Source organism: Carlito syrichta, unplaced genomic scaffold (genome assembly GCF_000164805.1).
Source record: "Carlito syrichta isolate Samal-C Ts95f unplaced genomic scaffold, Tarsius_syrichta-2.0.1 Scaffold287711, whole genome shotgun sequence".
NCBI classification, from domain to species: domain Eukaryota; kingdom Metazoa; phylum Chordata; class Mammalia; order Primates; family Tarsiidae; genus Carlito; species Carlito syrichta.
The window spans coordinates 156743-177906 of NW_007231807.1; the positions used below are offsets into that span (position 1 = coordinate 156743).

Below are 21164 nucleotides of genomic sequence, written 5' to 3' on the forward strand. Positions count from 1 at the left end.
ATTGTATTTTAGAAGAAATTTCAAGAACAGTATAATTGGAGTAGTTATTCCAGTAAGAATTTACCAAATATGTGTGTGATTATACCACAATGGACACAAAGACAAATCAGACATGTGTTTCTGAAAAAGAGTAGAAGAGATAAAATTATGTGAAGAAAAGTGACACATATAGATTATTATGAACTTTAACAGAGGGAAAACTACTCTTTGGAGAAATCATAAAGAAGGTTCATGAAGAAGACGGTATTTTTGAGGTGGACCATGAAGGACAGGTAAAATGAAGGAAGAGAAGATAAATGATGGGACATTGCACAGACAATTATTGCTAATTTTATGAATGCTCATGGCTGAATACAAAAGCCCAAAGTATAGTGCAAAATTTTCTGTTATTTAAAATGGTAGCTAGAATATACAATGAATTTCTTTTGGCTAGTTCCTCTATCTACTTTCCGATTAAAAAATATAAACTTCATATAAACTATTATCACACATCCATTAAAATATATAGCAATACATGAATTATTTCACTGAACAAAAGTGAGAAAATGAAAAAGAAATAAATATCTTTAAAATACAAGTAAATACATTGTATACTTTTTCCTCTCCTTCAGGTGATGACAAGAGGGCTTTTTCCTCTTGTTCCGGTGTAGGTTCAGCATCTCCAGAGATGAGTTTTCCGAAGACCTGATGAAGAAGATAGGTATGTGAGAAGGAATTAATGACAGGGATTACCACTGGAAAGCTAGAGGATTCATTAGCTGAATCTGCAAGTTTAATAGTATGTTATTCTTGCTACATACAACACTACTTTTTTGAATTACGATTGCAACACGAAACAGATATTTGGGGCTATGAGAAGCAAAAAGAAACCACAGTTATAGTCAGAAATCTCTAAAAAGTTTTACAAAATACTTTGCTACATCCTTGCAATATATTATGTCAATTTATCCTGCACTAGAATATGTAGGAAGGACACTCACTTGAGATGTAATAAGTCTGAACACACGCAGAGTCTCAGCTTCACAGTTCCTTTGCTGGGCCACACTGGCTGAAATTTGGCCAGCAATTTTTGTGCTTTCACCATCTTTCCATCCCAGGACTTTGACCTGTCGAACTCTTAGTGTATTTTCTGGGCCCTTTAATTCAATTTTGATGATGTGGTTATCCCCTCCTGGAAGTTCACTTGTTACCCAACCAATGTGCCTGGAATCCAGATCAACCTGGTGAAACAGAAAAGGGACAGGAACCTGATACAGCTGAATCACTTTTATCACCATCCTAACTTGGTATTAATAATAGCAAGCTTAAATAACAAGTAATTGTCCAGAGAGTAAGGGTTATCTGGTTATTTCATGCTGATGATCTTATTTCAACCCAACAAGGATAAGTAATATTATCTCTAGTGGCTACTACACAGATGAAGAAACTTAGGTTAACACAGGTTGAGGAACTCTCAGTAAGTGATGGAGAATTAAAATCCAGGTTTAACCACTATATGGCTTCTCAGCACAAATTATATAAATGAAATGATCACAGACAATTTACATGACTGTACTTTACCTATACGAAGTGGAAACAGAAACATCACAAGATCAGATATGAGGTTTTTTGTGCAACCTCATTTGCACACATCATTATATTTATAATGTACAGTTACTTAGATGTTTTACTTTTGAAGAAAAGTATATATGTCACTTCACACTTGTGATTCCTTATTTCACTAAATTTCATCAAGAATTACTTTTTTTTCCTCAAAGATTAACTGTCTATATTCTATGAAATGATTTTTGACATTGTTCCCTTGATAAAATGAAGTGTTCTTAGGGCATTTGATAGCCAAGAAATGATCTGGAGACTTCTACATCATTTATTGACATTTAAGTTGATATTGTAATTGAAAATGTCAGTTTTCTAAAAGGGGCATTAAGTATAAGCAAAAACTATCTCATCTTGAAGAGGATTATTTTCCCAAATTCTTTAACAATTTAAATAAAATTTATTATTTGTCTAGTCCAAAAATGTCAATTCATTCTTTTAATATGAGTTGAGAACAAATAACTGGTCAACTTTTGTGAGATAAAGTAGCCACAAAGAAACAGTTTTGACAAAGTTTCACTAAAGCAAGTAAGAGCGCTTGCAAGCAACCTCAGACATGTGCCCAAATAGAACTTGTTTCTAGAGATGGTTTGTAAACTGACTTGCAATTTGGATATAGCTGCAGTTACAAGTGATAGATTTTTCAAGCTAGAAGACAACAGTCTATTCTATCCCAAGGCATAGGTGAATTATGGTATTAAGTGTGAATGAAATTTGTGATAAATTTTTTTTTTTTTGAGTTGAAGTCTCACTCTGTCGCCCAGACTGGAGTACAGTGGCCGCTCCCGGCCACCACAGCCTCAACCTGCTGGGCTCCGGCAATCCTTCCGCCTCAGCCTTCCAAGTAGCCGGAATTACAGGCATGTGCTACCATGCCCGGCTGATTTTTTGATTTATTGTAGAGATGAGGTCTCACCGCCCAGGCGTGTCTCGAACCCGCGGGCTCAGACAATTCACTCACCTCAGCCTCCCAAAGGCGTGGGATTACAGGTTGAGCCACCGAGCCCGGCTTGTGATAAATTTTTAAGGCCCTTTGAGTCTTTGTAGAGGAGTGGGGAATGGGAGACTGTAGGTATAGAAGTATTTAGGGTATAATGGGTAGGATGTTGTTACTGTTCCTATGTTGTACCATTTGTCAATTTATTGTTTTATAAATTGATGATTTCCTGTAATACTTTGGTAGTGTGCTAAATTGGAGCTCAACAGCAGAGGCTGAGAAGAAGAAATTTCTCCCAAAGTAGCAAAACATTTAGTGACAAAATTTCACTTACCTGCTTTATTCTGCACAAATCTTCTACTGCTTTGCCAGTTAAGAAGGTCATTGAGGTAACTTTATTCTAAAATAAACAATTCACAATTATTATGTCATATTCCTGCTTCAGAATTTACAACCTTGTAACTACCAAATACCACATCAACTCTTCTGCCTTTCTTTTAGGATCCTTCCTAGTTGACACTAGCCCATCTGTCCAACTAAAACACAATTGCTACAATGCCAAAGTCTAAATATTCAAATTTTATCTCTATCTGCATGAAGTCTTTTTTTTTTTAAAGTTGGAGTCTCACTGTCTCCCAAGCTGGAGTGTAGTGGCATGCTCCTGGACACCACAACCTCGACCCGCTGGGTTCAGGTGATCCTTCTGCCTCAGACTTCCAAGTAGTTGGAACCACAGGCACGTGCCACCATGCCTGGCTAATTTTTTGATTTATTGGAGAGATGAGGTCTCGCCATGTTGCTCAGGTTGGTCTCAAACCCTGAGATCAGGCAATCCTCTCAGTGCCGCCTCCCAAACGCTGGGATTACAAGTGTGAGCCACCGCACCTGGCTGCATGAAGCCTTTTTAACAACTCTGCTTGTCACTTATATCTGTCTTTCAATTACTTTTGGACGTAGAAAGAAGGAAAGTAGCAAATGTATTCAGATTGTCTTACAGACATGGAGCAGAATACATGAAAACAAGGGGTCCTGTCTCCCAAGATACTTGCCAAACTAGGGAAAGCAACATTAACACAAAATAAATGTCAAACAGTAGAAGTTCAACTGAAAAAGAAGCATGCTGGTAGTGTCAAAAATCTTAAGGTTGAGTAAGTTTTATGCAAAGCACATCAAAGAATATATTAATTCCTTGGAGTGCTATTATGAGTTCTATAGACTGATGCAATTCAAATCCATGCACATATATATATATGTATATATATATTTCTCCATATATATGGAGGAGAGAGGGGGAGAGAGGGAAGGAGGGAGGGAGGGAGGGAGAGAGGGAGGGGAAGAGGGAGAGAGGAAGGGGATACCTTATCTATCTGAAATGCTTGGGACTAGAGTATTTTGGATTTCAGATTTTTCAGAATTTTAGAATACTGTACTCGCATTATTCTTACTGGCTGAGCATCCCAAATCCAAAAATCTGAACTCTGAAATGTTTCACTGAACATCATGTTGGTGCTGAAAAGTTTTACATTTTTGAGATTACGGATTTAGAATTTTGGATTTGGGATGCTCAACCAGTATCAGAGGAAATCTTTAAAAGGGAAAGTATATGTCAGCTTATACACTGAGTTTTAAAAAAATGAATATTGTTATAACTCTCTCTTGGAAAAGACAAAAATGTCAAATTGATTGTAATTACTGTTCTGAGGGAAAGTATGTCCTGACTTAAAATGTACCATGAGTCAAAGACAACTTTGTACGGAGCAGTGAGTTCTGGTCAGAAAAAATGTTTCTATTTATTTCACTTGACTTTCTAGTAAGGTAAAGTAGTTGTTGTCAGGGGCAGTGGCTCATGCCTGTAATCCAATCCCAGCACTCTGCGAGGCTGAGGCAGGAGGATTGCTGGAGCCTAAAAGTACAAGATTAGTCTGGGCAACATGGTAAGACCCTTCCCATCTCTACAAAAGTTTAAAAATTAGTCGGGTGTGGTGACATGCCCTTGTAGTCTCAGCTACTTAGGAGGCTGAGGTAAGAGGATTGAGGAATTCGAGGCTACAGAGAGCTATGCACTCTAGCCTGGGTAACAGAGCAAGATCCTATCTTCAAAAGAAAAAAAAAGAGTAGTTGTACAAATTGAAATGATTGAGCCTGAAATGGTAATAAGCTGATAATATATTAGCTAAGTTCCTTTTTCTTATTCAACACCAGGGAAGAACTGAACCTGCACTGATGTACAGAAGTTGAGGGTTGCTGTGGATTACATGGAACGCTCTGATTGCAGACTGGACTTGCAGTTGGCTTTATATTTAGGCTCTCTGAGACCTAGTTCCACCAGTTTGGCTCTTCCTGAGAAAGGAAATATGCAAATGGCACAGGGCAGCTAGACAATGTTTCAAGGGGATGCACCAATGCTATCTGCTAGCAAGCCACATTGGTCTGAGTTAAAAAATGCTAAGTATCTTTCTCCAGGAATGAGGGCAGAAGAAAGGCAGTTTGGCAGCTGGTGCTATTTCTTGCGTGGTTCTTAACACTCAAATAAATAGGACTCCTCTTCCTTTGATAGTGCCTTTTATAAAAGAGTACTTAATTCAGTTGAGACATGTAGACAGTCTAGGTTAGGTAGAAAATAAACTACAATTATTTGGGTTAGTCCAGAAGTTTTTCAATTGCAAGTTAAAGTATATTAAGTGTCATCTGAGTAATATGAAAAAGAACCCAGTGCAGTGAAAGTGATTTTTATAGAGGAGTTACTAAGAGAAAATTTATCTGCTAAGTCTCAATGACCTTGAGGAAATCTGATAAGCAGAGTTTAAGGGGAAGATTTCCAGGCCAAGGGAAAAGCTTAAATAAGAGCATAGAAGAAGAAAATTATACAGACTTTTGTTTTGTCTAGCTGTGGCCATGGTATATATTTATAAAGAGAACTCTTTTCAGAATTGGTATTCCATAGTGTTCCCAATCATATTAACCTGTTTTTAGATTCAAGATTTATTTGGAGAATATAAGAATGATGTCTGGCGAAGTTCCCAGGTGATAAATCTTTTTGTTAAATTCAAAATGAGAGTGCATGAATCCTAAAGGTCTAAAAAGAACTAATGAGCAATAAATTAAGTTTCCTTTGTTACCCCAAGATCGCGGGAATTGTCCACGTGAACAGATACATAGCGGGCATTGATTCCTTTCACACAGTTGATGGTGATGCTCTTAGTTTTGTTTTTATCTTCATCTCCTGATTCCCAAAAGGTTTCTGTGGAGCCATCTGTCAAACTGCCAATCATAGCAGGTCGGCTTGAAGTTTTTATGTCAACAATGCTGGTTAAGTCCTTTAAACACATTACTATGCATAATTCCTATCAGAAACAAATATAAGTACTTATAATACTCAAAGGGCAGTCTCACATATGATAAAACAAACACACGAGACACAACATAACGTTAAACAGAATCAAACTGTTTATGAGTAACTTATAGTTCCTCCTCTAATACATTGTTGACTATTAACTGACAAGACAACCAGGACATTAACTATTAAATGACTGACCTGACTCATTGCTTCAAAGCCAGACTGAATACTGATGCTAAAACTCTCTTCACTATCACCATCGTCTGATTTTGATAAAATATTGTTAATGTGATGAAAGACGTTGCTCTGATGAAGGAATTGGTGATCAGATTGCTTGAATTTCAGACTCCAGCATCTAAAAAGGCAATATGTAAGCGACATACGAAATATCTAAGGAATATCTAAGGAACATCTAAGGAATATCTAAGGAATATCTAAGGAATATCTAAGGAACTCCTGGAAGAGCACTCTGTAGCTAATATCTCAAGAAATCTTAATGCTCTTGTAAAATACAGAAACTTGAAAAATTCAGGGAACAAAATCATTGCTACTGTTTTTTGTTTTTGTTTAGAGAAATAAAAATAATTTCTTTGGAGCAATGTAAGTTCTAAGGAAAGTTCACCCATTTTAAATATAGAAAAATTAGACACATGAAGATCAAAGTTATGGACACAAAAAAGGTAATGAAATCTGTTGTGCAGACAAGTGTTACACCAAATATAACAGCCTCTCAAATTTATTAGTCTTATAATTCCATACTAATTTGTCAGGATATAATATATCTTGTACTTCAAAAACCTTGAAGAAAACAAAAAAATATAATTTCCCTTTCACTGTTCTTACCATTAGGAATATGGAAAATATAATCATCCCATGAACCCATTCCTTATATAAATCAATGAAGAATTTATTTATATCTGTAGTCCAATATGTGAATCAAATATCAAGATTCACAATGCTGCTGGTTCAACATTCGCAAGACAATAAATGTAATTAAATAAGAAAAAAAAAGATTCACAATGCTAAATTTTTAACAGATTACAACTTAAAATTATGTGATGCTCCTTAAGGTAGTTTTAGGATTGGCTCTAACTAGGCTCTATTGTTCTTAAGACTCTTTTCAAGTCAAGACGCTATTTCGGTTTTTGCTTTTGAAATTTCATTTTCCCTCTTTTTGGGACATTTAAAAGATCTGAGGTAGGAGGGAGGAGAAAGTGAGGGAGACCCTTAAAGTACTAAGAGGTATATTATCCACATTTTACAGGGCAAATAGATGTGAGCCAAGAGGAAGGACAACTCTAAATTCTGACAGTAGGAAGGGAAGCACCATTTATACAATGTAGGGATTCTATCTTACTATTTAAAGGGGTTTTTTAAGCATTTCATACTTTGTATACTCCATAAAGTCTCTTCTCCAGTGTACCTGGAATACTTCGATACAAAATTACCTCAGAGCCATTTGCTGTAATGAACTGCCACTGGGGAGTGACATCATAAGGTCAGAGATGGTCTGAAGTAAGCGGTGAAACGTGTGTGGTAAAGGATGAGCGGCTTCCCCTGCAATGACGATGTCTGAGAGTGGATGTTCACATACTCTTGTATCCTTCTCCTAAGAAACAGAAAGCAAATTTATCAGTGTGTGTGCTGGAAGGAACTTTCCTCACAAAAGGATATCACATATAATTAAAGGTATTACGTACACTTTAAAGATACCTGTGTAGCAGAAATGTAAACAACAAAACCAAACCATATTCAGAACGTATAGTAAGTAAAGTTAGTTATATTTGCATGATTTTTAGAGAAAAAGTGATAAGCCTACTCAAAAATAAAATTAGGAAGCAAATGAATACCATATACATATATCAACTCCAGTGTACTCACAAATCTACTGGTAGGGTAAATCTGTGTGTGTACACATGTACAGTATGTGCATACATGTGAATATACATGTACATGTGTACATAAGCATATTTGAGGGTATGTTTTGTGTGTATATTTATATATTTTTAAAAAGATGTCTTTGGAAGTTGGGGTCACCACTACTACATATAGCAGTGGCACACTCATGGCCACCCCAGCATCGACCTGCTGGGCTCTGGCAACCCTTCTGCCTCAGCCTTCTAAGTAACCAGAACTACAGACGCGTGCTACCATGCCAAGCTAATTTTTAAATTTATTGTAGAGACGAGGTCTCACCAAGTTGCCCAGGCTGGTCTCGAACCTGCGGGCTCAGGCAATCCACTCGCCCTGGCCACCCAAAGTGCTGGGATTACAGGCTGAGCCACTGAGCCTGGTCACATATAGCATTTTTAAGTGAATTAGAGGAAACAGCTCCTCTCTTTAGATAGATGGACCACAGCTTGGAAAGAGAAGCAGGGGTTCTCTTGAATAAGGTGTTCCTCATTCAAATCCTCAGTCTGTTAAAAAAATGGCCCTATTAAAAACATTACCTACAGAATAATATTTATAATAGAAAACGGAGTACTTCACTCTCTCAAAGAAAGACTTATTTTACATAAACTGATTGAAATCAACTGATTGGTTAAAACTGGTGCCTCAGAGAGCACTAAGCAGGTATGCTTTAAAGCAGAGGTCACAAGAGCACCACCTACAGAAGCTAAGCGGGTACACCATGGAGTCCAGTGCAGTGGAGAGCAGTGCACATCTTGAGGGGGGCCGCGGCCCATCTGCAAGCAGACTCAGACTACAGAGCTCCTCTCTCTCAAGTCAGTCATTACCACACAGGAATTTTGGCCCAGGTCTCGCCAGATCACTATATCTAAGAGAGGGTGTTCATACACTAGTGTATCTTTCTAAGGCAGAAAGTAACAGCAAATTTATTAGCTAATTTGTATGGTGGAAGTAAAGCACTTCCATTTTAAAATGCTGGCTGTTATTTTTTTTAAACACTGTGCAAATCAAAAATGTCTGAGGGTCAGAACTGGCCTATAAACTACCATGTTTTTTCTTGTTTTAATAAGTACTGGACTTCTTCTTCTTTTTTTGATGATTTTGGAAAATATTACCACTCAATGATTTTTTTTTTTTTTTTAAAGTCTTGCTTAGATTTTAACATTGACATTTCTGGGTCCAATCAAGCAACTTGAAAAATATGCCTTCTTTCCATTAAACAAGTTCTCAATCAGATGATATACATTTCTAGAATTCACATCTACACCTCAGTCATATTTCCTCCATTTGGGGACTCTTGAGCAAACCACAGTCAAAATCTATCCTGTGGTATGTACGTGAGAATAACTTGCTTCACTGATCTAATCTCTTTTTTCCTTTGTGATTCAAAGAAATATTTCTACTAAAGCACTTACTTTTATAAGGAAAGATATGCCATGGTTATATCATAGTAGATCATTAAAAGCCCTTAGTAAGGCAATGATTACTTATTTTAGTTATTTCCAATAATTCTGCACAAAGTTTCTAAGACTTGATTTGCTTAATAACAAAAGCGGACACTATTACAGAATGCCTGCCATGATTCAAATTTCACATTCGAGTTCTCATTTTAAAAAGTTTATTCTTTTCAGGCTGGGCACTGTGGCTCACGTCTGTAATCCTAACACTCTGGGAGGTACAGGTGGGAGGACTGCTTGAGCACAGAAGTAGGAGACCTGCCTGGGAAACATAGCAAGACCATATCTAGTCAAAAATCAAAAAGTTAGTCACATGTGGTGGTGTGTGACTGTATTACCAACTGCTCAGGAGGCTAAGGTGGGAAGATCACTCAAGCCCAGGAGGTCAAGGCTGAGGTGAGTCGTGGGTGCCTCTCAATGTCCTCCAGCCTAGGTGACAGAGTAAGACTCTGTCTCCCAACTCAAAAAATAAAATAAAATAAAATAAAAATTTTATTATTTTGAGTAGGTAATAACATATATCATAATAAAATATTCAAAAGGTATTTTAAAATACCATAAAAAGTTAAGTCTCCTTGTCCCCATATCCCAACCACCTGAATGCCCTTCTCACTGGCACTTTCCATTATCAATTTCTTGGAAGGTCTATAAATATTATTCATTTATACAAATGGTAGCACTCTAAGAACACTGATCTATACTTTCTTCTTCTTCTTTTTTTTTACAAATACGAATTTATCTTTCAGATCATTACTTATTAGATATGTGTGTAACATATATTATCCTTCTGCATGGTATTCTGATAAAGGAAAATACCAGTTTACTTCATCAGTCCACTTGAGAACAGTCATTTAGGTTATTTTCAATATTTAGTTTTTGTAAAAAACTGTATAATGAAGGATGAGTGCAGTAGTAGCTCATGTCTGTGATCTCAGCACTTTGGGAAACTGAGGAAGGAGGACTACTTGAGCTCGGAAGTGCAAGACCTGCTTGGGCAACATAGTTAGACCCCATTTGTCCAAAAACACTTTTAAAAAATTAGCTAGGCATGGTGGCAAGTGCCTGCAGTCTTAGGTACTCAGGAGGGAGGCCAAGGCAGGAAGATTGCTTGAGTTCAGGAGTTTGAGGCTACAGTGTGCACTCTAGCCTGGGCAACAGAGTGAGACCCTGTCTCTAAAAAACAAAAAAAATTCTGTAATGAGTCAACTTACATATTTGTTGTTTCAGATATGCATATGTGATAAGAAGAAATTCATAAAAATAAAATTGCTGAATTATTTTTAATGTGGATTTTGATAGATCTTGCCAAACCGTTCTCTAAGAAGTTACTACATCACAGCAAAGAATGAGTGTGCTTATTTTTCCAGGCTGCTCCCAAGGTAAGCTTATCAAACTTTTTGAACTGTGTCAAAGAGCTAAGTACAAGATGGTTACTTTTTGCCTCCTTCATTGCATGTCTATGGATTATGCATCATACAGGGTCTGGTTTAAAGTATCTTCCAAAGAATGTTGAGTTTTGTTCTTACAGGGAGATAACAGGCCACCTAGATTCTGTCAAGCTTGGCATTCAATTTTGTTAGGCTGGGGTTACTTTAGTTTTGCCCATGATATATGGTAGTGTCCTTACTTGTAAGGCACTTTGCTTCTCTTTGTGAATGACTGGATGCAGTGTTTTGTATAGTCTATTAAATCAAAACTGTCAATTCAAATCAATTTACCTTCTGACTCTTGTGTCTGTCTGACCTATCCAGTATTAAGAGTACTGTAGTACTCTGCACAAAATGATCAAATTCTTTTTGGTTTTTCCCATCAAGAGGTAGAGTTTATTTCTCCAGTTCTTGAATGTGGCCAGCCTTATGAACTTCAGTGGGTAACAGAAAGTGGCAGAGGCATGGTATGTGAGTTTAGCCTAGGCCCTTTTGGCTTTGTAGCTTCTGGGCTTACTTTCTTGGATGCTGTTGGCATGGGAACAAACCCAGGCCAGTCATCTGGAGGATGTAAGATCTCAGAGAGTGCCACTTGAGGCACACTGTGTTTCTAAAACGGAAATGAGCCATTCCTCTCAGTTGAACCTACCTCAATTGCCAACCCATATGCTGTGAGCAAACAAACAACTGTTTTAATACAGTGAGTTGTGGGGTGGTTTGTTATGCAGGAACAAAAAGCTGTTACAGGCATCTGACAATCTCATTGTGTAATTACAGACTGTTCTATTTTTACCTTGTAGTCTGTCGATTATTACTTACTATTCTTAAGGTTATATTACTAGGTATATGCATATCCAGAATTAATCTTTTATCATTTTGTAGATTACCACAATACACCATTTTTACACAATGTTTTTAAGATGCACTCATATGTTTAATTTTCTTTTCTTTTCATTGCTTCTTGCTTCTTAGATCTTACATCTAAGATCATCTGTTGTACTTAAAGTACACTAGAATTCCCTTTGGTGACACTCTATTTGTGGCTATCTTTCTCCATTTTTATTATGAAAATGTCTTTGTTTTGTACTTGTTCTTCAAAGACTCATCACTGGGTAAATAATTATTCTCTTAGCACACTGAAAATAACAATTGACAGTCTTAAAAAAAAATCAGTCTTTTCACTTGTAATGTTACTGTTGAAAATTAAGCTGTTTTTCTCATTCCCCTCCTTTGAAAACTAATATACTTTTTCCCTGTGGCAGCTTACAATATTTCCTTTGTTTTTGTGGTTTAAGTCACTATGATTTGTCCACTATTTTATTTATTCTACTTGGGGTGCACTATGCTTCTTGACTCAGTGGGTTGTTATCTGTCATTGATTCTGGGAAATTCTCAAGTATTAACTCTTCAAACTCTTGCCTCTCATCCATTCTATCTTCTCCTTCTGAGATGCCAATTAGAGGTTACACTTTATTTTATCCTGCATTATTCTTAAAAACTTACCTTTTATTTATTTGTTTTTCTGTGTTGCATTCTAAATGATTTCTGCAGTCTTCTTATATTTAACCAATTTCTTCATTAACATGCTGTAAAATCTCAAACTGATGTTTTTCATTTTTTAAGCATTAATTATAATAATATATAATTTTACATGTTTTATTTAGTTCTTTTTCAAATTTGTCATTCTTTATATTTCTTCTTACAAGTTTATATTTTAAAGCTTCCCTTTTTTAAAAACCATATTAAACACAGCTGTTCTATGTATACTCAGATAATTGTACACACTGAAAACTATTGAGGGTCTATTTTCTGCTGCTGTTTTTGTTAGTTCTTGCTCATGGTATCTTGTTTCCTTGTGAGTTTTAAGAATTTTGACTAAGGCCAAGTGTGGTGGCTCACGCCTATAATCCCAGCACTTTGGAAGGCAAAGGTGGGAGGATCACTTGGGGCCAGGAGTTCAAGACGAGCCCTGGGCAACATAGCAAGACTCTGTTTCTATAAAAAATATAAAAATTAGTTGGGCACATGTTTGTAGTCCCAAGTTACTGGGGAGACTGAGGTGGGAGAGTTGCCTGAGCCCAGGAATTCAAGGCTACAGTGAGCTATGATCACATCTCTCCAGCCTGGGCAACAAAGTAACCCCACCTCTGAAAAAGAATGAGAACGAGAAAGAAAAAGACATTAACTATGATAATGGTGTTTGGTATATGTGGAAATTAATCATAAAATGTCATTTATATAATTTTAGAATGCTTGAGAGTAAGTTGAACGTCACCTACATTAGTGTTTCACGTTACAGTTAATGGAAATTGAGGCCCACAAGTGTTACAACTGCACAAGGGGTAGAAATGCGGCTGGAACTCAGGCTTCTGTGTCCCAGTTCAGTGCTTTTTCCATTATACAGGCTGCCTCCCATAAAATCTAGGTCCCTTCCAGTCCAACATGCACTTCTAAATTTCATGTCCCTAAATAGTGTCATTTTTGCCATCTAGTATCTTATAGCAATGTTGTAAATGAGATTGATGCTCTACATAATGTTGCTCTGTTTATCTATCATATATTATAGATATATATATAGATATATGTAATAGTGTATATCTTCTAGTTGATTGCTTTATGACATGGTGTTTAATGAGAAACCAGATGTGACTGTAAGCATCTCTGTTAGAGATAAAACTTTCACAAAGTATATAGTTAATACTTTGTCCATAGCACTGAAATGTCCTCCCGGCTTTCAAGTTAGATCTGTGAATGATTTGATGCAATTTTATGCAAATTATTGTACTATCTGAAGGAGTACTACCCAGCTTCTATAAAAATATGGACAAGTAAAACAAAATTCTCACTCACCTGTTCCACATTTTCTTTGTTTATTTTATTTTCTTCATCATCTTCTTCCTCTGGTTCCACTGGAGCAGGAGTCAGTGATGCCACAAAATGCCACAAAATATCATGGAGAGAAGTGGTTTGGATGACATTACACAGAAGCCAGTTGAAAGCCTAAATAAATGATGGTTAAAGGAGTCCAAAATAAAAAAAAAACTGTACAATTCAAAAATTTAAGGCTTTTCTTGCTCACAAATAAATTACCTCCATAGACTAACTGTTGCAAAAGATACTAGGCAATCTGATCTTCATGTCACTGCAAGCACACTGAACTTGAAATACTTAATAATTTTTGTCTTAATTTTTTCAAAAACATAGTGGGGAAAACAATATTTATAAAATACTAAACCGAAATAGCTTTTCTAACTACTTTCTTTCCAAAATTCTTCTTAATATTAAATTTATTCAAGCACTTTTTTCCAGTTTGCATTTAGGATGAGCACAGAATATATCTGAAGCTCTACACAGCAACCTTTTACTTGAATATATTTATAACATTCTTAACAATGAAGTGGCAGGTTATCTATCATAGTCAAGATAAAGAATAAAGATTTACTATATAAAGGGCTGTGATATACAGCAATCCTACCATTTCCAGAGACTAGAGGCCAGGAATGTTATTACTGGTAAATGTATAATTCAAAGGATCTACTTCTTAACTTCTTTGCATGGTTATTTTATTTCATTCTAATAAAATGACATTCTAAATACAAAAAGCTTTTAGAAAAAGATAATATCAGGATTCAAATAATCAAGCAATGCAGAAATAAGTTTTTTTAGAGTGCTTGAATATGAAATTCTAAATTCATCTATATTCATAAACTTTAGAGTTTAATTTTGATATGAACCCTTGATACTTTTTATTGGTTAATATCTTTTAATTTGATACAATTTCTGTTGATAAAAAGTTGCATCACCACCTGATTTGTAAGATCACCACATGAAACAGAATCACCACATAATCTGTATGATCAATAAATCAGTAACTCTACTAAAGTATTCATACCTCCATAGCAAAAACTCGACAAGCAGATTTTCTTAAGGCTTGTTTCATTGCTATTTCAAGCCCTTCTAGATCATGATGTTGTATAACAAAAGCTAAAACCGGCCACTGGAAATTTCGTTCTCCTTTAGAAAGAGAGCTGTGGGCTGAGATTAGCCGAGAAAGTTCAGGAGATGGATGTCTCAATAGGGAAGATCCAACCTCTGTTAAAAAAAAATTTTAATTTTCTTAGGCAGTACACATATATTTAAGATAACATCAAAAATAATATCTAGTATATTTATAAGAGGCTTTGTTGTTGTTGCTTGTTTTTGGCCCATGACAAAAATCATAATGATTTCAACTTTACCAAGGAAGAAACCAAAGCTCAAAAAGATTAAATATCTTACAAAAGTCATACAGTCATTCAGTTGTAGAGGTGGTTTTTGAATCTAGGGCTGAATCCAAAGTTCATGCTTTCTAAAACACTCTAAAAGCTAATTAATTTATATTCTCTCTAAATGAAATCTATATCTTATCACTATCATTTTCTAAAAGATAGCTTTATATGAAAAGTGTCTTGATAAGAGCTCAAAATTATTTGTTGAATGAAACTATAGATTGCTAAGCAATTTCCAATAATACTTTCCTTGAAGATCTCTGATAATAAGATATGTAAACATCTGCTTATAATATAATAATATGGTGATAAATCATCACCATACTATCTTTTCTTCTTGAGTTTCTTTTATTATTCTTGCAGTAGAATCCCCAATACCAGTTTTGGGCTGTTGATACCAAATGGTCCAAATAACTTTTTTTTATTCATTAAAAGCTATTCATATCCCTAAAGTTTTATATCTACTCAGAATTGTAATCTACTCATCAGCTACTGATGGTAGCTGTAAGAGTTATAAGCTTCTATTTGAGCGGGACAATAACCGTGAATGTGTATATCATTGGAACTGTTGGTCCATGAAGTTTAGTGGAAGAGATAATGGTAGCAATATTCGGTTTAGATATTTAACAAGAAAGAATGTAAAAGACAATTTATTCCTGAACAATCTCTGAATGATCTCTGGATATCTCTTCAACTGAGATGGAAAATTTAGGGAGGCACATTTATAGTTGTGCCACATAGAAAGAATTTCTATCACAAATTAGGAATAATTCTATAACTTTCCCTTAAAAAATTAAATTAAAAAAAATTGTCTGCTAATAAAACCATTTTCTTTTTCATTTTCAGCAGTTAGGTCACCCAATCTTCACTTTTCTTTTTATACTTACCAGTATCTCCACTGTTAACTCTTCTTCTAGGAATGGCTTTAACTCTTGCGGGTAAAATGGAGTGTTGTTTATCATATTCAGAAGCAACAACTGAGTATGATCTTTGGAAGACAGTTCTCTTTGCAAGGTCAGTGTCAGTTATGGGACTGGTTTCCAAACTGTAGGTAGAATAAGACGATAAAGAAAAACTTGAGAAAAAAAGTGAATGAAAAGTAACTTTACTTATAATGGTGTAGGCAAACCTGCATATCTATATTTCATGTGGAGAAATATACTAAAAACCAACTTTCAATCTCTTTAAATTATAATTTGATCTTTTAAATGCAGTAGCATTTTTATTAATTTCAGAACTGTATCTTCAAAGTTGTAGTTTTCTTAAATCTTTGTGTTTTAAATGAAAAAGAAGAAAAGGTCTCAAAGCTCCCTTTGGAATAAAGAGCACTAGGGTGGAACTCATATATCTATCATATTCATGAAAAACAGGCAGATATAATCATAAGTATACCAAGTAGAAAGAAAGTAGATATGTACATGTGAAAACCTAGTAAAATAGAAAGTGAAATTGGTTTATTTTTATAGCAACATTAAAAAGCACTTGAAAAGTTATTAAGATGATATATAACTTCCTTTATTGAGACAGTTTATAAAAAAATCTACTTTCCCTTTTTTATTTCTCTAAGGCACATTTACAAATTATTCTTTTCATGAGTTTTTTTTTTTTCTGTTGTCTCAATCCCAGTTTTTGCTCACCTTGTTCTGGAGTTTTTTTCCATCATTCAAGCCAGCTTTGAAATCCTATGGCCCTCAGTAAAACGTGTATATTTTCTGGTAAGTTGCTAGCTCCCTGGGTGATTCCTTGACTAACCACCTCTCAAGCTTCTGCTCATTCCCATTTGAACGGACTATAAATGCTGTGCATAACTGACTGGGTAAGTGTGTCTGGATGTCAGTTTGGGCTGTTTGGTTACAGAATGTCTAAAATATAGGGACACAATAACCTAATTCGCTTGATATACAGTGTTATTATAAAGTACAGACATTTGTTTTGCTTTCTGAGGAAGTTTCTAGCATAAGAAATCATCACACAATTTTGAAAAATTGATTTGTTCTTATAAAAATAATGTTTATGAAAAAATTCAAGCAGCATAAGAAAATCCAAAGGAGGAAGCAACAATAACCATCATTAACTCAACCTTGGCTACACTGGGCTGTGTAATTCCTTGTTGTTGGGGCTATGTTGTGCACTGTAAGATGTTTAGCAACACTTCTGGCCTCTACCCACTAGGATGCCTGTTGAACACGCCCAGTTGTGACAAAAAAAAATGTTTACAAACATTGCCAGATGTTACTGAGAAGGCAAAAATTACCACACCAGTTGAGAACCACTGATTTGATGAATTCATTATTCCTTCCCTCAACTTTTTTTTTTTTTCTTTTTTTGAGTTGGAGTCTCACTCTGTTGCCCAGGCTGCAGTGCAGTGGCACGCTCATGGTCATTCCAACTTCTACCTGCTGGGCTCTAGCGATGTTTCTGTCTCAGTCTTCCAAGTAGCTGGAACTACAGGCACATGCTACCACACCTGGCTAATTTTTGATTTATTGTAGAGATGAAGTCTCGCCAAGTTGCCCAGGCTGGTCTCGAACCAGCGGGCTTAAGCAATCCACTTACCTCAGCCTCCCAAAGTGCTGGGATTACAGGTTAAGGCCACTGAGTCCGGTCCCAACTATTTTTTTAAGAGACAAAATCTTGCTTTGTCATCCAGGCTGGGGTCCAGTAGCGTGATTATAACACACCTTAGCCTGGAATTCCTGGGCTCAAGTGATCCTCTCACCTCAGCCTCTGAAGTAGCTAGGGCTACAGGTGTACACCACCATGCCTGGGTAAATTTTAAAGAATTTCTTGTAGAGACAGAATCTTGCTACGTTGTTCAGGCTCATCTCGAACTCCTGGACTCCAGTGAATCTCCTGCCTTGGTCTCTCATTTGCTTCATTTGATTAACACATAATTAGTTATGGATTTTGCAGAGGAGCAGTGCTGTTTTTAAAAAATTACAACATGGGCACACATGTGCTAATGTTTTCAAGATCTTTTACATTTGAGTATGTCTGACCAATATTGGGTAAAACTTCTAAGGTAATATTTTCTTACTTTTGGAGCTTTAAGAGACATTGTTTCTTTCTTTCCTTTTTTTCTTTTGTTCAAAGTTGCTATACAGAGCTTGAATCAGTCTAATGTTCCTTTTGCAAGACATTTTTCTTCTCTGCTCCCATACTTGAAAAATTCTTTTTTTTCCCTTGGATTTTCAAAACTTAAAATGTTTCTTATAGTTACCTGTTCTAAAAATTTCCTTTAAATTTGAAAATTAAGTACTTTTTATTTGGGGAATTTAAAAAAATAAATAGCTTTCAACAAATTAATATATTTGTTGGTTTTTCTACTGACAGTTATCAGTTATTTTTATGTTGGATTGTCTCATTTTCCATATTTGTTACCTTAGTTCAGTTGCTATAATCTCTTTATCCTTCTTCTCCTTACTCACTGTGATCTCAAACCTTTTCTTTATGTCAGTAATTCAATGTACTGTTCTAAACATTTCTAATTAAATTATTAGTTTTATAATGGTATTGATTTGATCTTCAGTCTGTCCTTCAGTCTTTACCTCACTCTGCTTTTTTACCTTAGTCTTATACTTGCACTTTTATTAAATTTATATCATTACCAAGTTTTGCAGTAGCACAGAGTACTTAAGGGGATTTCTCTTCTTTTCCACGAGGTGAGTTTTCTTGCAGATTGGGTTTTTCAAATCACTTTGTATGACAATATTTTTTCATTTTGCTAATGCTTAAAAGTGAGTAGCTCTGTTTAGTTCTTCTGCTTCTTTGGATAAAGTATGGTGGATTTACCCAGATGTCCCTTTCCACCATATTTGACATATGTTTTACTCCCTTCCCAGAGATAAAGGGAAAGTTATTCAATATTCCATATTAGGGATCATTCTACCTAGTCTGGTGTATATATCTTTCTGTGGTAGTACTCCCTGGAACCTTAGACTATTGCTCTGCTTCAGCATGCAGCTATGGAAAAACAGTACTCCCTAGAAGATTTCCAGTTTCTGTTGTGATTCTAGTGATAATACTAGAAACATCTATACAAGAGGATTCTATCTTCACTGTTCTTGGGGTTTCCACTCACCTCCTCCTTAATTTACCTTGCTCTAAATTGGAAGATAATGATTTCTCAATATTGTTTTGGGGTAAATGCAGAAGTAAATCAGAATCTTCTGTTTCTTTACATGGTTATCACTTTTAAAAATTCATAGCAACTTGTGTAGCTAGAGCTGATAAACATTTTCCTTGATTTTTACTGTTTTAAAAAATACACTGGGTACTTTGGAGGGGATATTCTTTGACAGACACACACACACACACACACACACACACACACGTCTCAAGATGGTTTGTAACTCTTTTTAAAAAGTCTATATCCTTTAGAAATACTTCATCACTTATGAAAAAATAAAAAATATTTCTACAAAATATCTCCTTTAGCCATATCTTTTTTCATGATTATTGTCAACATAATCCAATTCCTCATACCTGACTTATTTGACTAAATGTTCAGCTTCTCAATTAACACTGTGAGACTATCTTTGCATTTTTATCAACCTATTCCTCCAAAAAAGTTTTAATGGTACTCTCTTTTCCTGTGAATTATAATAACATGTTCTATGCCATTTTCAAGCTCTTTATTCTAATACTACTATACTTAAGTAAGGAGGCACTGTAAGCAATAGTCCAAGAAGTTTAGGATCTATTTTCAGTGCCACTTCTACCATGAAAACTCCAAGCAATCTTTCCTTACCCTGACTTACTACAGCTGTAAATAATACAATATCATACACTGTAATATTTCGGTACTTCATTAATCGATCTTTTCTCTCCAATAGTCTGTCTCTCCCATCAAGGACCTTACCATATTCATACACGTAAGCTTTTTCTTACTGCTCCAGCAAAGCTGACTCGATGACCTTCCTGAGACAGAAGGATGTAATAAAGAACTTACAGACCACTCTTTTCTAGTTCAAAGTCTTTCTTCCACCAAACACTGGCTGTTCAACAGAGGAGAGAACTAAAATACCTTGGTGGCATAGACTTCATATTGCTTTCTGGCTCTTCAAATACATTAGGACTTGCATCAGGAGTTACTGATATGTATGGGGCAGGTACAGATGTTGAACGTAGATATCTCATTTCATCCTGGAATAGGTTGTCATCTTGATAGCCCACAAAATTTTCATGATGATGCCTGCATTAAATCAAACCCAATAACTTAAAGTATGATAGCAATACAGATCCTCTCCATTTTTTTATATCTCCTTCGTAATAGGAAAAGCAGCACATGTAAATCTATAATAGAGATTAAGTAATAAAATAATCATAGCTATAGGTAGATGAAAATAAAAGTCTGATAATCTTATACAAAGTTAATTGAGTTACCACAAACATTTCAAATCCAAAACTCAACGAATTTTCCTTCCTTTTGAGAATTTTTCCATCTTTCTGTATTTTCGTGAATGATCCCATCAACTATCCAGGTGCTCAAGCTAAAATATTTCCAGTGTTGTAAGTAGGCTTAGCCCTTTACCATTGCCATCACCCAAGTCCATGATCCTAGGTTTCCTCTCACAACCATTCACTTTTCTCATTTGCTATCACCATTGCCTTGGTTCAGGCTCATATTATTTCTTGCATGGACCACTGAAATGCAGGCAGTCACTTTTCTGGGTAAGAACATATTTGAAAATATTAGATATATGAAATATTCTGTGGGTTAGGGGGTGTCCATTCTCCAGATCTAAAATATATAAAGATACTTAAATCTACAATTTAAATATAAAATCTATAATAACGCTATATTAGCCTTTTTCACATGTTTTATAATTTGATTCCTTTCTTTTCAAACCAGAACAAACAGTTGCTAACCTAAGACCACTGAGTGGCCTGACTGAAGCTAAAGATTTGTTGCATTTGGAATGCCTGATGATTTCCACCTCTGTCTCAAATGTACTTAGTATCACATTTTCATTTTTGCTTCTTATTCATTTTATTGCAATAGTATAATGTTTCAAAAACCACACAACTCTGCTATACAAAGAGGACAATCCTTTCCAAAATGAAACTGTGGGGGTTGGCAAGCCATGCCAGCAGGCAATACCTAAAAATCTTTACTTGTCAGCTCAAGAAAAAAATCTGAATTTGGCATATGAAAGGTTGTTTTGCAGTGTTAATGCATAATGTGTAAAAGTACAGGCTGTGTCATCCAAGTTCAATATAAACAGTCTA

The 21164-nt window shown here is 35.5% G+C and overlaps 1 protein-coding gene across 2 annotated transcripts in view; it reads right to left on the bottom strand.

The window, feature by feature from the left end:
* The window catches only part of MYCBP2 (MYC binding protein 2, E3 ubiquitin protein ligase), a 183012-nt gene that overhangs the window by 34762 nt on the left and 127086 nt on the right, over nt 1-21164 (bottom strand). For both annotated transcript variants that reach the window (XM_021709917.1, XM_021709915.1), the window contains 10 exons: nt 19960-20127; nt 15821-15978; nt 14558-14757; nt 13516-13665; nt 7319-7479; nt 6069-6225; nt 5653-5877; nt 2868-2933; nt 981-1220; nt 586-684 (listed from right to left, as the gene is read on the bottom strand). In XM_021709917.1, coding sequence (XP_021565592.1) covers nt 586-684; nt 981-1220; nt 2868-2933; nt 5653-5877; nt 6069-6225; nt 7319-7479; nt 13516-13665; nt 14558-14757; nt 15821-15978; nt 19960-20127 — 1624 coding nt within the window. The remainder of the gene's footprint in view (nt 1-585; nt 685-980; nt 1221-2867; nt 2934-5652; nt 5878-6068; nt 6226-7318; nt 7480-13515; nt 13666-14557; nt 14758-15820; nt 15979-19959; nt 20128-21164) is intronic.